The 15,931-nt window shown below is 42.8% G+C and overlaps 1 protein-coding gene across 1 annotated transcript in view; it reads left to right on the top strand.

Moving 5' to 3' along the window:
- tafa5l (TAFA chemokine like family member 5, like) overlaps positions 1-15,931 on the top strand; it is a 42,072-nt gene that overhangs the window by 23,028 nt on the left and 3,113 nt on the right. Inside the window, exons 3-4 of the mRNA XM_029834271.1 lie at positions 1,352-1,479; positions 15,831-15,877. Coding sequence (XP_029690131.1) covers positions 1,352-1,479; positions 15,831-15,854 — 152 coding nt within the window. The 3' untranslated portion in view covers positions 15,855-15,877. The remainder of the gene's footprint in view (positions 1-1,351; positions 1,480-15,830; positions 15,878-15,931) is intronic.

Here is a 15,931-nt window from a genome sequence, read left to right as displayed (position 1 = left end):
GTATGTGTGCAGTTTTAGTTTGAACTTTAAGTTCTTTAATACTTTAAACCATATTTTAAATTACTGTGATATCAGAAATGTAATTCAATTTATGGAACTGTAAAATGTGACTAAACCTTTGTTATTGAAAAACAAGCTTTTTGAAATGAACCCCTTCAGTCACTTTTGTATGCAGGATATCCTCTTATTTTGGAGCAGTTACTTCCTGTCACATGACTGTCACCTGCTGGTCACACCAGGATAGCCAGTATACTGCATGTTGCTTAGAGACTAAGGTCAAACAATAGGTGAGATAAGGCTGAATTTAGGGCATTGAAAGTATTTGTGAGACTGGTGTCATCGTAGTGTCTCATGGGTTAAAATACTGATGCAAATGAAGACAGTGGCCACTTTTTAGACTCTCGCCCTACTTTTAAAACTTCCTGCCAATTAAATGTGTTTTAAATCTGTTAAAAATCCAGGTCTATTGACACACTTGAACCGAACTGTGGCACATGACATTAGCCCGCGCTAAAAATGCTATACTCGTTTTTACTCTTCAAATTCCAGTGAAAATATTTGTGCACGATTGTCCGGGAATTCAGAACTCAACAAAGAATTTCTTCCATTGTAATAGCTCTGCAAACCCAGCGCAGTCACCAAGACAAGCATGATTGTTCTTTTTCTTAGCATTCTGATCCTCACGTCTTTGCAGTCATTCTGGTTTTGGATGAAGTGGCCTATTTATCCCCCCCATCAAACAATTTTCAACCAACAATGGAGCTTGACTCATTCTTTCCAGATACTGTGGAGTTATTGATTCCTGCGGTATGATATACACCATGTTTAGTCTTGTTCCTGAAAGGACTGGAGGAATCACACAGTCAAGGACACTAATGAATGTCCATTCTGTACAAGTTGGAAGAAAAAATAGGAACAAGCTAGCTCTAAGGGAGGAAATAAAATCGGACCGACATCGCCACAGCTACGTCAGCTTTATAGATAAAATCTTATATAGAACATTTTAACAGAAGGATTGCCTTTAATACAGAGAATTGAGTTTGAGGCAAAGCGAAAGGTCAAAAGCAGGTTTTCTGTGTTGCAGCAGTGTATGCTAACATTAGCAGGAGAGTAATTTATGGACCGCCAGCTGGTGTGAAAAGGTTACTACCACAGGCAACCCAGATGTAGTAGTCCAACAAAACACTCAGTCATGAATAATATATCAGTCTTGCAGACACATTAACCTACAAAGATGGTATCGCTCGTCTGAGCACAAAAGTTAGCCGTTTCAAAACAAAAAGTTGACAGATTGATGACCCTCTCATCATGTGCAACTGTGTCTAATCCCCCTGCTGTCACTCTCCCCTAGCACGGATTGTGCGGAGCCGTCAGTGGTGTGAGATGGCTCCTTGCCTGGAGGGGGAAGTCTGCAGCCTCCTGTTCAACCGATCCGGCTGGACCTGCACCAGGGGCAGCGGTCGCATCAAGACCGTCACGGTAATTCACGAGACGCGACATTAATGCACGCCATATGCACTCAAGAACATCACGCCTGCTTTCTCGGAACGGATCAGCCGCCGGTGCCTGATGGGGTTTGTGTGAACCCGGAGGAAGAGGCAGTCACGCAGCAGGACGCAGCTCCCAGGTTTCAAAGAGCATTTAAGCGTGACAGCGCCGGGGCTGTTTCAGAGGGTTCAACTGTTGGAATTGAAAGCACCAATCAGAGGAAGGATGCTGTAAAGGATATTATGAGTGTGTCTTTAAGGCGCCATTTCCTACACACCTGTTGTTTTTCCCTTCTGCCATTAAGAAGGCTTTAAAAGTTGATTTAAGGAAAAACTCCCAGAGCCACAGGTAAAATTTAACAGGAGCCTCTTTTTTTTTACATGCCACATTTTTGATTTATCCCTTTGGAAATTTGGCAACAGAAAACGATTAATCAATGAGATCTGATGCATTCCTCAAGGAAACTATTAATATTGGGTCTGTTATTTTGACATCGTTCTCTTGTAACAACGGGAAGATGCACAAGAATTTCTAATATTGGGAAAAAAAAAGGTTAGCCAAACCACAAGCTAATACATGACCTTACTCTTGTACAGACGATGTTAAAAAAAAAGGAGCGATACAACCTTTTTAAACTTTTAACACGGGGTTACGTGGTCGGCTCAGGCATCCTTTGCTTCAGAGCCTTTGGTGCTACAGTGCCGTCGGCTTTGTGCTGTGATTAAAGGACAAAAACATCAGCTGGAGTGAGAGATCGTCTCTTAGTTTAATTATTAACACATTAATTATAAAAGCCACGCCACCATGAAAGCGCTCGATGGCCAGGAGTAAAAGAGATAGCATTTGCCTTGTCAGCAGTGGAGTCGCCATGGATACAGGTTTCACTGTTCAAAATTATCGCACTGTATGCCTTTGGAAGTACAGTGAATCAAACCAAAGTGTCATTTTAGTGTAGTAATAGAGCAAAATGACAGTCTTGGTTGAGATAACACAAGCACCGACGCTACAGAGGAGAATGTGAAAGCAGGAAGGATAAAACCCTTAAAGTCCAAGTGCAGAGGCATCAAGGTCTTTATGGTCCCTCTAAATGTGTCCAGAAGTGGGATCTCTTGATGGAATCTGCTGTTCCACCAGTGGAAACACACACCTGTGTGTTGCCTCTGGTGAGAGACGGCTGGTTGCAGTTAGTTTCAAACCAGCAGTTGGAAAATGAGCCACCTCAATTCGAAGATATATGGCCTGGTGTGTGCAAGCTTCTATAAACCAGTGGAGGAAATGTCGTTATCCCAGTCAGTACAGGTGGGACTTTTTCCAGTTAGTTGCCCGCAGACAGGCCACGACCCTGGCGACAGGCTAAATCTGTGAGATACAGATACTGCAGCAATATGAGGACAGCTGAACAGTTTTGGCTCGGAAATATTTCCTCCTCCCGGAAGATCATTCTTATGTGGTGTGTGTTGTACCTTTCACTAGATTTTATCTGTGATGTTCCCCCGTGTCATCTATGTACCATCAGCACCTTTTCAGCAACATCTTCACTGAGAATTCATTTACCTAGCTAAAAAAAAAAACAATCCTGTTAATCCCTATGCTTTATGTTTCCACTGCACCTTAAAGTTCCTGAAACTCGACTGAACTCAGGATATGTCACGGTGGTCACCGTTGTGGTCCTTCAGCGTCTTATTATCTTGCTTAAATTCTTCAACTTTTCACGAATCGGTTTCATTTTTTTGGTCCTCCATTTAGCTCCCCCAGCTTGGGAGCTAATCTTCCATAGACTTGGCTATTTCGAGCCACCAACTCAAAGTCCAGCTGAATTGCTCCCTGCCAAAATGCTTCAAAACGCTTTTCCTTTCACTTCAGTGTCATCTTCCAACAACTATCTTCGTGCTAGTTTGCCAGAAAGAGCTCTTTTTTATGCTTTAAAAATATATCCAAAATGTACACAAACACACACTATAAGGGGGTAATGTCAATCTTAAAGGGGACACCATCTCCTATTTGTCATGAGAGCATCCTGAGCATCAAGCAGTATCATCTGAAGCAAATAGAACCATTTCAGCTAAGTCATGGCAATATTTACTGGTTTCTTACTGGTCACGACGACAGTTATCACTGTAGCTGTCAACTGGAAAGTACAGCCATAATCCTAGTAAGATCGCATCATTATTGGGGGTTTATAGGAATTAACCACCTCGGCTCGTTACCCCAGACTTATTTTCTTGTACACACAGTAAAATCAAGGGTAGCTCACTCTGTAGAGGGCTGATAAGCGAAAGGCTGTCGGTTCAAATCCAGATGTGGGCCAAGCAGGGAAGTTGTTCTGGTAGTAGGAGGAGGTGCCTGGACACCTTCAGAGCACTGCACCAGGTATCAAACCCTCCTGAATGAGCTGGCGACCCCATCAGTGGTGTTCCTCTACCTTCACCCATATACAGGTGGGACTGGCTCCAACACCCTCCCGCTCACCCTGAAAGGGATGTACTGGTGAAATAAAGTGAGTACGTGCATTTATCTTACAATGTAAAAGAGCACTAAACCTGAATTCTATGTTCAGCAATAGTCCGTTTGTTGAGGTTTCGCTCCACTTTACTGTTGGTTAGAAACTGCTTCTTAAAGGTACAAGAAACAGAATTTTCAGAGCCTTTTAAAAAAAGAAAGAGGAGATGTCAGAGTTTATAGGAGCTCAGCCAACTGAAGTGAAACGGGAGCCAATTGAAGTTGCAAAACACCTTCTACGTCTCACTAAATCCACTTCGAGATGTAGTCCTTGGAGAACTTTGGAGTAGCTCTTCAGCTCTGTTGCGTAACATATAGCCTCCCTATAAGAGGCCACTCTCTAAAGGGAAGGCCTTTCGAAACTGAAAGAATAATAATTTTGAAATATTTCCTTTTATATTTCAATTTTCTCCTATGAGTACTTCTTCGGGACCTCACCTTACCATTTTTAATTGATGTTTTCCAAAAAATTCTACTTACATATAGCATAGCTTAAAGCACTAATAAATCTTAATACATTTGAACTTGTTTGGATAATATGCAGTGATGTATCACTTCAGTCACCATTCCTATGCAAAACAAGACCATCTCAATCGTAAATGGATACCTGGGTGACAATAAAGTGCACAAATCTGTTCCAACAGCAGTGCTACCAGATGTTTGCCTAGGGTGGGAAGATGCTAAAATAAAGGGATGATTAGGGAGGGAAGGAGAGCGATGTAAGCTGTGGAGATGGAGAAAAGGAAACGGCACAATACAGAGTGCTGATAGGACGGGCGAGATCACTGATCCCTGTCAGGTGCACGAGGCCAAAGGTCAAGTGGTGACTGGCTCTGTTGATTTTCCCTCATTTTTCTCTCCCTCCTCTTCATCCTCCACCCCCTCACTCCATCCCGCAGCCCGAGGCAGCTGCGTCACAGTTTACGCACGCATTCCCATCGTGCTGTAATCCGACCTGACAGCACACTTAGGTTAGTGTTTTGCGTTCACTGTGTATTTTTTTAAAAGAAATAATCAAATTTCATGTTCCTCACTATTAAAGTGAATTAGCTGCTGCGGACGGTTTTATGGCGGAGGTTTATGACGAGTTAGGCTGGTGTTTATCTGAGCAGGAGGAAACGGAGGTACCCAAGGGCAGCTGTTGGAACCCCTATATTTGGAGGAAAACACATTCGGGGGGGGGGGGAGAGGTGAGACATCTATAAGGAGGCCTGATCTGGCAGGAGTGCAGAAAGCAGGACAGAGAGGGGACAGGATGAAGAGCCTGGTCGCTGTCCAGGCTCCATCCAAACATATCAGAGAAAGAGTGCAGAGAGGGAGCTTCAATAATCCCATTAGCATTCAGCCTGACAATGTAAACTTGAAAACTGATAATGGTTCTTTATTCCTCATGTAGTAAGCTGGATGTAGGTAGAGTTCGACAAAGCTGCTTCCTGAGCAGCATCAGCTTTTGCCATGAATATTTTGTGGACGCTGTTCTTTTCAAATGCAGGAACCTTTTCCAGAGGTTCAGGAACTTTGGACTCTGAGTTATGCTGAAGGATCTAACAGGGCTCCTCTTCATCCTCCATCCTGAAGCCCTAATAAACCAGCCCTAATATATTTACTTTTACGGACAGTCAAAGGGTTTAATGTAACCTTCCTTTGACCCAAGGTTGTGATGCAAGTACATAGATACTTAGAAGTACGTTTGATCAAAAAGTGTAACAATTATTTGATTTTTACAGCCAAGATAATTAGATTGTAAAAAAGTAAAAGTATATCTCATTTATTTTAGCTTATAAAGGAAACTCATTTGCAACACCATTTCATCCATGGCACCATTTCATCAGTTTTTCTTTTTTTTGTGAAGAAATCTTAGTATATTTATTATTTATGGTCTGGCACCAGATGATATGATTTCAGGCTGTACAAAACCTTTTAACTGCTCCCCCAACCAGACTGAATATTAAAGTTATTCTACTCTAATACACCCTTTCAGTCTCAATAAGACTCTGCAAACACAAGTTTTTAAACTCATTTTATTAGGTTTATTGACGTACTTACCAGAGTAAACGCTTAAACGTACCTTCTTCACTTTTGATTTACTGAAATGCATATTTCTCCGTAGCACCTGCTTGCTCTTGGCCGTGTTGGATGTGTTACGTTGTTTGCAAATTTACTTCATCCATCCTGCGTGTTTTACAAACCAGGATATCTAATTTATTTATTGTTGCAAGACTTTAATGACTCAAGGGTAAGGGATTTGGGTTTAAAGGTCGGGTCAAAGGTCACCGTACCCGTGTTCTAAACACTTTAAAGGACTTTCACCAGATTTGCCACCTAAGGGAGGAAGTGGTCAAAGGTCGATGGGTAGTGCACCCTTGTGTTTTGAAAACCTCATATCCAAAGAAGTGTTCTCAATCATCAGACTGTGATTTAAACAAACCCAATAGAAATGTTTGCTGTGATCACCTTTTATACAGTTGTGTTTCCACTGAGTCCTTGTTGATACGAATAATATTGTATCTCTCACGTGACCTGTTTCAATGTATAATTATGTGCGTACTGGAACCAGTCAGATCACAGATGTCCAAAGGTCAATGGCATAGTTCACCCAAAGACGATGCATTTGAGCTCCTGAGATAAGAAGAAATTCACCTGAATGCAACATGATTATATTCTGCATGCATATTCACCTACTAGCCTATGCAGACTTGACATTCACCCCCTTCGGGGGGAACCGTCTCTTTGATACATTGTGGGGGCGCACCACACTAAACAGCACCAAACCAAGTGTGACCCACCACTGTAAACCGTCTGACACCATCTCCTTGATGGTGATTAGCTTTGCTGTTTTCACGCTTCTGACTCAGCACTTTTTTGGGCGGAAGGTTGTGGAAGAAGAGTTAATTGTCATAATCTCGAAAATATCACATACGGACCATAAACACAAAGCTTTCCCAAGCACATTGTGTTTATGGTCCGTATGCTACGCGCCCTGTGTTATTAATAACTTTGGAAATAGATCAAGCACAGATGGGCAGAGTGCGAAGTATCCATTACAGATAACAACGTAAGTTATCTGTGCTGGTGTTGCTTTTTATTGTACCGCTGTTTAATTTCAGTAACTTCCGTAAAGCGGGACCCTGATAATTTCCTCAGGTCTATCTCAGAGCACACACGCACCATTTAATCACACGCTCACATCTGGAGACAAGTTAAAGTCCGTCAACCTAATGTGCATATCATGAGGCTGCAAGTATCTGAACAACAGCATCGGCATCACATTGCTCCAAGAAAGCTATCCAATAGTACTATTTCTGCTCTTATTTTATTTATTTAATTCATTTGGTGTGATCATAAAGCGTGTACTGAATGACACCACTCCCATCAAGCCATCTAATTTTAACAGCCCTATGACGTCACGGGATTTACAGGTCAACACGCATTAAAGCAAAATATATGGAGGTTTTTTAATTAGTCCAGCACTTGCAGCTATGTGTCCATTAGCTGCTAGCTGCCCACGCACCGGCCAATGTACTAAATATATTCTCTAGTTTTTGTCATTCATTGCTCTGACTTTACTGCATGATTTCACTTTCACAGATCGACGTTGTTACAAACGCACATCGCTTTAAGTGGGTTTTGACTTTCATCTTATTGTCATAACAGTAAACTGGAGAGCTTTGAAACCTTAGAGGAACGTGTTTCCAAATTTCAAACAAAAACTCTGGCAGACAGGTAATGGATTAATCCTCCACAATGAAGACTTTGAAAGGTTTCAAGCGATTCGCTTTTATAACAACACGAGGGGAAAATATTTGTCGGTTCAGTTTAGAGACCATCAGTGATACAATAAATTTTACAGCACAGTTTTATAATAAATGTTTTACAACAGACACCTTCTCTGCAGACTGCCCTCCTGTGCACGGCTCACGGTGGCACTGCCAGGTCACACACTCCACCTGACCCACTAATGGAGTTTGTATATGCAGCACACTTTTGCCTGCCAACTAGCCATTAATATGAATCACTCTCTAGAGCCCCCCCCACCCCCCCCACCCCATCCAAAACAAGCCAGCAATTTGTCTTCACTTGTGAGCTGCTGAAAGGTCCACATGTGATATTCTCAGAGGCGGAAAGCCTCGGCTCTGGAGGGCGGGTCCCAGCGCTGTGCGGTCGGTTTCATGCGCTTGAGTGTTTGGGGCCGCTGGAAACGGCGGCGGCGGCCGTCAGGTGGAAAATTGATGAGGGTGAGGTGTTTGGAATTCAGAAGAGAAAATTGATATTTCTCTTTTAGGCCCGGCGAGAGGGTCACGGGGGTCTGGGTGACGGCTCTGCTCAGAGCACTAATGAGCTGCATTAGGAGGCATTATAGCACCAGGAATTCAGACAGTCCTGTGGTGTTCCAATGGGCTGGTGTCACGGGCTGGAGGTAGCATAAATTGTAAAGAAATTCAAGTATTTGAAACTTTGGTTGCTTTTAGTGTGTTCTTGCTTCATCAGAGAGGTGGACAGTAAAAAAAAAATATAAAAAAACAAATGATACCGCTACTGTAATGTGGAGAAAAAGTGAACAGATGCAGTTTTTTAGCGCTTCTCCAGTGACAGTACGCGCATCTATGTTCCGACATCAGCCGAAGTGAAAAAGCTGCCGGAGTGTGTCTGTTCCTGCCTGCTGCCGGGAAGCACAGAGGAACTTTTATTTTGTTGGGTGCTTTACGAAACGAAAAAATGTGACACCAAAGAGACGCCTCTGGGATTAGCTAGTCGCAAAAGGGAGAAAGGCGAGAGCTTCGGCGCAAACGTTCCTGTCTCGTCCTGATGTTCTCACCTCTTTCACAAACATGGTCAGTGTGCACTGTGGTGATGTAACATGTGTTACGTTGCTAGAACCTTAGTCAGAGACCTTCTGAGTCTGAGAGTAAGCAGGCATCTGAGCAGACATCTAATGAGCTCTTCTCGGAAAGGCTATGTGATACGTTCCCAGGTAACACAAACGGGAAGCTGCAGATGAGGCTTCCTGTGGCTTGCTGAACGAAACTGGTGATTAGTGACATGATTCCTGAACGCAAACATCAAACATCATGTGACAGGCGCGCGGTCACGTAGGGATTAACAAGGTAATGCAGAGATGGTCAGCATAGCATTGTCCAATTTTTGAAGATAGGCTATGCAGTAACTACTGTTTTGGATTGTTTTAATTTTTCAAATAACAAACATACAAGAAGAACTGCACCTGAAGGTTTATTTGTCACTTGAAATGCTAGGAAATTAGTACTTAAAGCAATTAGTACTTAAAGCAAACAAACTAGTAGAATTGTCTGAGCCGTTTTTAGCAAATTTCCTCAAATAATGATAAGTTGGAAAATAGTGAAAGAAACAGCATAAGAAATATTTCACCACTTACTCTAGACCCCAGCATATGTTTGAAGCCACTTAACCCAGCAGTTGGTCAGCCAGCAATAACATATGAGTGTTCCCTTCCATCGGTTGCCCCATTTATCAGATATAAACACTTAAACTGTGCACTTGTGCCAAGAAAAAGCCTCTTTTTCCACATTTTACACATATAAATTGTCATTGATTTGTGGTAACTGTTGATTAAAGTAATATATTCATTAATTATGAAGAAAATATCGTCAGAACGCAGCTTTAGAAACTGTTTGCAGCGGTTAATGACACATTAGATCCATGACTGTGGACATTTTATTGTGCTTTTAGAGTCATTTTGGCTACTCTCCAATTAAGGCATCGTTGCACTTATGCGTATAGCCTATTGGCAACGTGTATGGGTCTCCTACATAGACAGGGTTCGTCATTTGTGCTTCAAGGACTTCTGAGTTTAAATCCCAATGAGTGAAGAGAGGCAACGCTCTTTGCTAACATTTACAGTCAGTCGCTTTTGATTTAATTCGAAGGAGTTTTATTAGCAAACAGCACGCACGACAAGCCATTGCTCATCGTAAAATCATCCAGAGCCCACACGATAAGAAAAAAACACACAAAATATTCCATATGAGGCAATGTGACCAGCATCTTTACTTATTTTACATTGATAGTGCAAACAATTATACCATCTTGTTCAAAATGACAAAATAGGAAGTTACGTTAAAAGAAACGACATCAGGAAATTGCGTAGTTTGGCGAACCAATCATGGCTACCCTGGTCTTCCTATGGTCTGCCATCCTCTCTGCATATCTGCAATCTTTAGGAAGTGTGCAACGCTGTGACAGTGGCTACCTGCAACAGGATATTGAATTCACATACAGACACACACAGACACACATTTGATCAACAAATATTTGCTGTGTAGTGCAGTATTATGGTCCGTCTGCATGTATGATCTACACCATAGCACCACGACCAAAAAAATTTATTTTTCCATCATAAAATAAAAATGAGAGACATAAAGTCCATCTTTAACAATTCCTGAACAATATACCGGATGAAAGAACACTGTCATTGTGTTATTTAGTCTAAACGAGGAAGTCATTTGTTCTGATCAATATGCAGTCGGGGGGGATTACAAGCAGCTCACGATGCCACCCAACGCTCGGCTGATTTTCAGTCTCATTTGCTGGCAAAATTATTAAAATCTGCGCCTCAACACAACAAATTACATCAATTTTTTGCTCAACTTTACAACAAACTCCAGCTGTGTGGTTCAAAGGGGAAAAAAACTCTTTTACACTGTCAGGAAAGATGCGGAAAGATCTACAATCCTCTCCGGCTATGGCTTTTATTCATTGTTAATACATGATTGACACGCACCAGCATCTCACACAGATGAAATAGACTGTAGTTTTAATGCTTAACTGGCTTACCTCCAACTTAAAGTAGTCCTGTCATATTGTATCTGACAGCCCGTCTCGGGAATGGGGGCTGTTGCCGAGGCGCCTTTTTGGGTGCGCATTTCTAAGATGACGTGCATGTTCATTTCTAAATGAAATGGCATTGGGGAAACATGTAGAGCATAAGCAGTGTGTATAAATAGAGCTCTTTATAGTTCAGCCTTATACACTTTGCTTCACCACGTCAAGCGGAAAGCAAAGTGCCCTGTTATTTGATATACCCATACACACACACACACACACACACACACACACATACATATATAGACATATATAAGGGTGTAGATGGATGGATGGATGGATGGATGGATGGATGGATGGATGGATGGATGGATGGATGGATGGATGGATGGATGGATAGATAGATAGATAGATAGATAGATAGATAGATAGATAGATAGATAGATAGATAGATAGATAGATAGATAGATAGATAGATAGATAGATAGATAGATAGATTCTGGTGTCAGTTTTGGTGCTGGATCATCTGAACCCATCACATTGTACCTTTGTAGGTTTTTCATTTATTAGGAACTATTTTTTCGGATATTGTTCACTTGCGTCCTTCTGCACTCTCAGTCGGGGTTCAGCAGTGGATGAGGTCCATTCTGCTGTCACTTTCAGCACATTTTACACCACTCCGCCATTTGAAGTTAAGTCTTTGCCGAGCTTTGAACTGCCATTTGTGCTTAAGCCTGAACAATGCTCGTCTCCAGAACTCCGTGCGGTGTGAAATCGTCAGAGGCCACAATGCAGTGCCGTTTTTCTAAATCAGACAGCGCATGTGGACAAAGGACACTTTCATGCTCGCCCAGCAGCACCCTTTGATCTATTGTTGAGCGCTGTATATAGTCCTTATTAGAACAAATGAAGCCTCGGTCTGTGGCTCCTGTGCCATTGTTTTAATCTGTCAAAGGACATCGATTGTGCCCTGGCATTGATCAGTTGATGAATTTTTTAAAATGGTTGCACCAGTTTCACGGAGAGGCTCGTTTCCATGTCTTACTAGTCTTCAACCCAACGCGTAAACACTACACGGAACACACAAGACAAAGACACACTGGTGTTTTTGTGTGGTGGTAATGTCTGTATAATAATGGACTGTAAAGGCAATATACTAGTGTATGCTATATGTGCTTCTGTTTCCAAATTGCCAGGTAATAGAAGTGGTGGTGGGCCAGCGTGAGCCTCACATAATGACATGATTGAAACCTGTCAAGGTTCTGTGATCAACATCCTGCCGGCTAAAATTACAGGTCTTTTACCGCAGGCACTGTGCATCAAATATAGACATGATCACCAATAACTCCAACAGGACTGATGTTGAAAGGGTTGTGGTGCATCAGGGTCTGTCTGAGATTCATTCTTTGTGGTCAGTGGCCCATGTTTTCTCTTTTTTTCCCTTTTTTTGAGTGTGTCCTTCTTTATTGATTTTAAGGTGAGCAACCCAAGAAAGTCTACTGCCTGATACAGTGTAAGGTACTCGACAACTATGTTGTAGCACTAAATATAGGTAAAAGGACAAACTCTCTGGACATTACACACAGCTATGGCCGAAAATGTTTGTGTGGAACGCCGTTGTTTCACTCCAAGCTTACCTCTCCCAACCTGTCGTTATCCGTCGGAGCACCTTTGCAAAAGCAAAGATAAAACCTTTCCCTTTCTGGTGACAACGTTGTCACACACTGACACCAGGGATGTCTGGAGTTTGTATGTTATCCTTGTGACTGCTTGAGTTCTCTCCGAGTTCTTGGGGTATTGGCTGCAAAAAAAAGAGACTCCTTTAAGGGATAAAATGAGAGGATGGGTGGATGATTTTGATGGTGTAATCACTGCATGATTGTTTCAAGAATTCAGTTGCTATGGGCAACCAGGCATCTCTGTCCCCACAGGGTTATAGCCAAGTGTATAAACCACAGGTTTATAAACCACAGGTTTATAAACCACAGGTTTATAAACCACAGGTTTATAAACCACAGGTTTATAAACCACAGGTTTATAAACCACAGGTTTATAAACATCCGTTATTTGCACCCAGGTATCTATAACCAAAATTGCTATTTGCATGATTACATGTCGAGTAGAACACAAGACTGTCAGTTTTTTTTGTTAGATTTTGTCATTGGGATGTAAATACCATATTTTTCACCTTTCAGATATTTTCTTAAGTCACCTGTAGTTATTCATTTGTTTGTTTTGTTTTTGAACCTGTCTTTCAATTCAGTAAATCTTACATTTGATGACCCTAATTCCAGTGGGATTTTGTTCATTTCGCCTGACTCACTATGACTACATGCCATCCACGCTACTGTTCAACATATTTTTGTTTTGCATGCCAGGAATCCTTTGCCTTCCATTAATTTTCCTCAGTGTGCAAATCAATACGCAGGCTCCTGAAACCTTCATGATTTGTGTTATCCATCACATTAAACAGCCTCCATTTTTGCAGCCACATTATCGTTTTGCACTGCTGACTCTTCAAATGAATCTGTGCTCAACCTGCGTTATTATGCAGACTTGTTCAGGGAAATGATTATACAACTCAGTCTCGCTCATTGATTCTAATACTGTATAGAAATCTATGCAAACCTACCGTCAATGTGTAGAAATAATTGTTAGCAAGATGTGATTTAGGTTTGAATATTAAGACTTGCAATATTCTAGTTTAAAAACAACAGGTAAAGCGGTGGCTGGTGGTAATTAGCCTGAAATTTCTTTCAGCCTCTCAGAAAAACTTGCACACTGCTAGCAAAGAGCGTCCTTGTACCTTGCACTAGAGTCACAATGGCAGTTGGCAACCACACAGAAAGGAATGCAACAGTCAACAGTGACAATAGGGACAGAAAGAGTGATCTGCTCAATATACATATGCACGCTGACTATTTATATCGCCGTAGCACCAAAAATAAAACCCGAAAGTGCAAGAAGCTTTTTTGATTAATGGGTGGTGCCTCTGCTGGAACTCTGGTGCTCTGGTTGTGTTGTGTATGGTGTGGCTCGTACGCTGGCCATGAAGCAGCTGCTCGTCGGTGGGATACAGCTGTGCTTGTTAGCCTAATGACAGCAGCACTGGCTGGTAATCACCGGGACCTCTGTGAGTCTCCAGTTGGTGAAAGCCACTAAATCCTGCGCAGGTGTCCACTTGTTAGAGGCGATTTTTTAGTTTCTGCAGTGGTGGCACAGCGCCGGTCTCCATAATAGCTGGGCCTGCTGCCGGTGTGGTGCCATTCCCTGCTTTGTTTCCCTCTGAACACTGTGCAAACAAGATGTCTACTGTAGCCGCATCACCACCCTTCTTAAAGTGTTGTTTGCAAACCATTAGCGCTGCCACGGTGGCACATGCTGCGCCCTGAGAAAAATTTGTGACCCCTGTACATTGCGGTTATGATAAAGAAGTCATTTCAATACCTTAATAACTTTGACCACATTATGCCGCCCTCTGTGCACCCCACTCTTTTAACAGCGATGCTGAAATGAGGACAGCCTGAACTTAAAGACCAGGTCCAAATGATTCAATTTCAGCATGGGCAATCAGCAAAGCCCTTATTAGTGTGCGTCCTGCTTTCTCTCTGTGTTTCTCACCCTTTATCTGAGAATCTCCCTCGGCACATGCTAGCAGGAGACAAATTTGTCTTTGATGTCCTTGGATTCCTGTCTTGTAAACACCACAGGCGGCGAGCACTGTTTACCGGTGTGCGTGGAGGGCAAGCAGCTGGCCCTGTCTATCGTACGGCACATCCCGTGGGGCCAAACTCACCTTATTACCCTTTTAATTAGTAAGAGCAGTTAATAGTGTCGGCCCCTTCTGCCATCTCAGCAGTCTGCTCCAGCTGCAAGAATCCCTCCAATCGATAGCAAAGACTTTGCACGGAGCCACGGTGAGTGTGGGGGTGTGGGTGTGGAGTTTGGTGGGGTGAGAAAGAAGCAGTCAAGGTACCTTCTTATTGGCTTTTGGAAAAAATTCAGACAATGTGCTATTTTCCTAAGTAAGAAAAAAAAACTTGAGTAAGGTGCATCAACCCTATTCTTTCTCTCTTTTTCTGGATTTGAAGGGATAACAAGGTCTCTCGGTCCCTCATACGCATTCCCGTCACCCAGTTTCTCCGCCACATTTTCTCCCCCTCCCAAATGAATGTAATCAAAAAGCTAAGGGTTTGCGCGGCAGATTCTATTGTGCCCTTATAAGCTTTTATCCCTTCCAACGGCTCGTCCGCCGCGCTCATTTCTTTTCTTGTTTTGATTTAAAGATGCAGTGGAAGTACTTAGCATTTAGATGACATGCTGCAGCAAGAGGTGTGATGGATCAGCGCCTTTTCAGAGGACTGAATTTCTTTGACAGTGCCTGGGCAGGTCTGCTGGTTCGACAGGCAGAGCAACAGAGCACGGGACGACAGGACGGGTGGGCATCGGAATACCAAGTCTGCCTCAAAGCCTCAGATAGCCTGGCACTGCATGAGGGTGGGGGGGTGGGGGGGAGCAGAGGCTGCAAGGAATGCCAATGGGAACCATCTTGCCCTGGCTCCTCCAATTGGCTAAACAGACCATTAGTTTCCTGATTATGATTAGCCGAGTCATTATCTACAGAAAAGTGGCTCATTCGCCAGTATTCAAAAGGCGAGAGGGGTGTTTTCCTCCTCCGGCCAGACAAGAAACACATTTTCACGTGTTTCACTTGAATCCAGGAGGCCAGAACTGTGTCAACACTTTGTAACGTCACCCCACCCCAGATGCTTTGCTAGCCGTGTGATGGCGAGATGAGGACTCTTGGTCTTTGCGAGAAAAGGCGACATCCTCAGAGATCATCAAAGCTGTGAGGCAATAATCTAACCTTTACCTTCCATCGTCTTCAATTAGATGCCTATAATTGGAAAACGTGCCATCTGCTCTTTTAAGCGGACATATGCTGCGCTGGGTCCGCCGACGATACACAGAGGGAATATAAGATACATGGGTGAATGCTGCCTCGAGTTCCCCAACTCCGCTGACCTTCTGCTTTTCTATTGCAGCCTTTGCCGAAGGAGCCGTCGTAGGCTGAAGATGGGGCGCAGCAAAGGTACGTTTGCAATGCGCTTTTTTAAAACTTGCTCACACACCAATGATTCACGTT

This window comes from Takifugu rubripes, chromosome 3 (genome assembly GCF_901000725.2).
Source record: "Takifugu rubripes chromosome 3, fTakRub1.2, whole genome shotgun sequence".
Classification (NCBI taxonomy): Eukaryota; Metazoa; Chordata; class Actinopteri; order Tetraodontiformes; family Tetraodontidae; genus Takifugu; species Takifugu rubripes.
The sequence above is the reverse complement of the archived record's forward strand: the minus strand, read 5'-3'. Positions and strand labels throughout refer to the sequence as shown.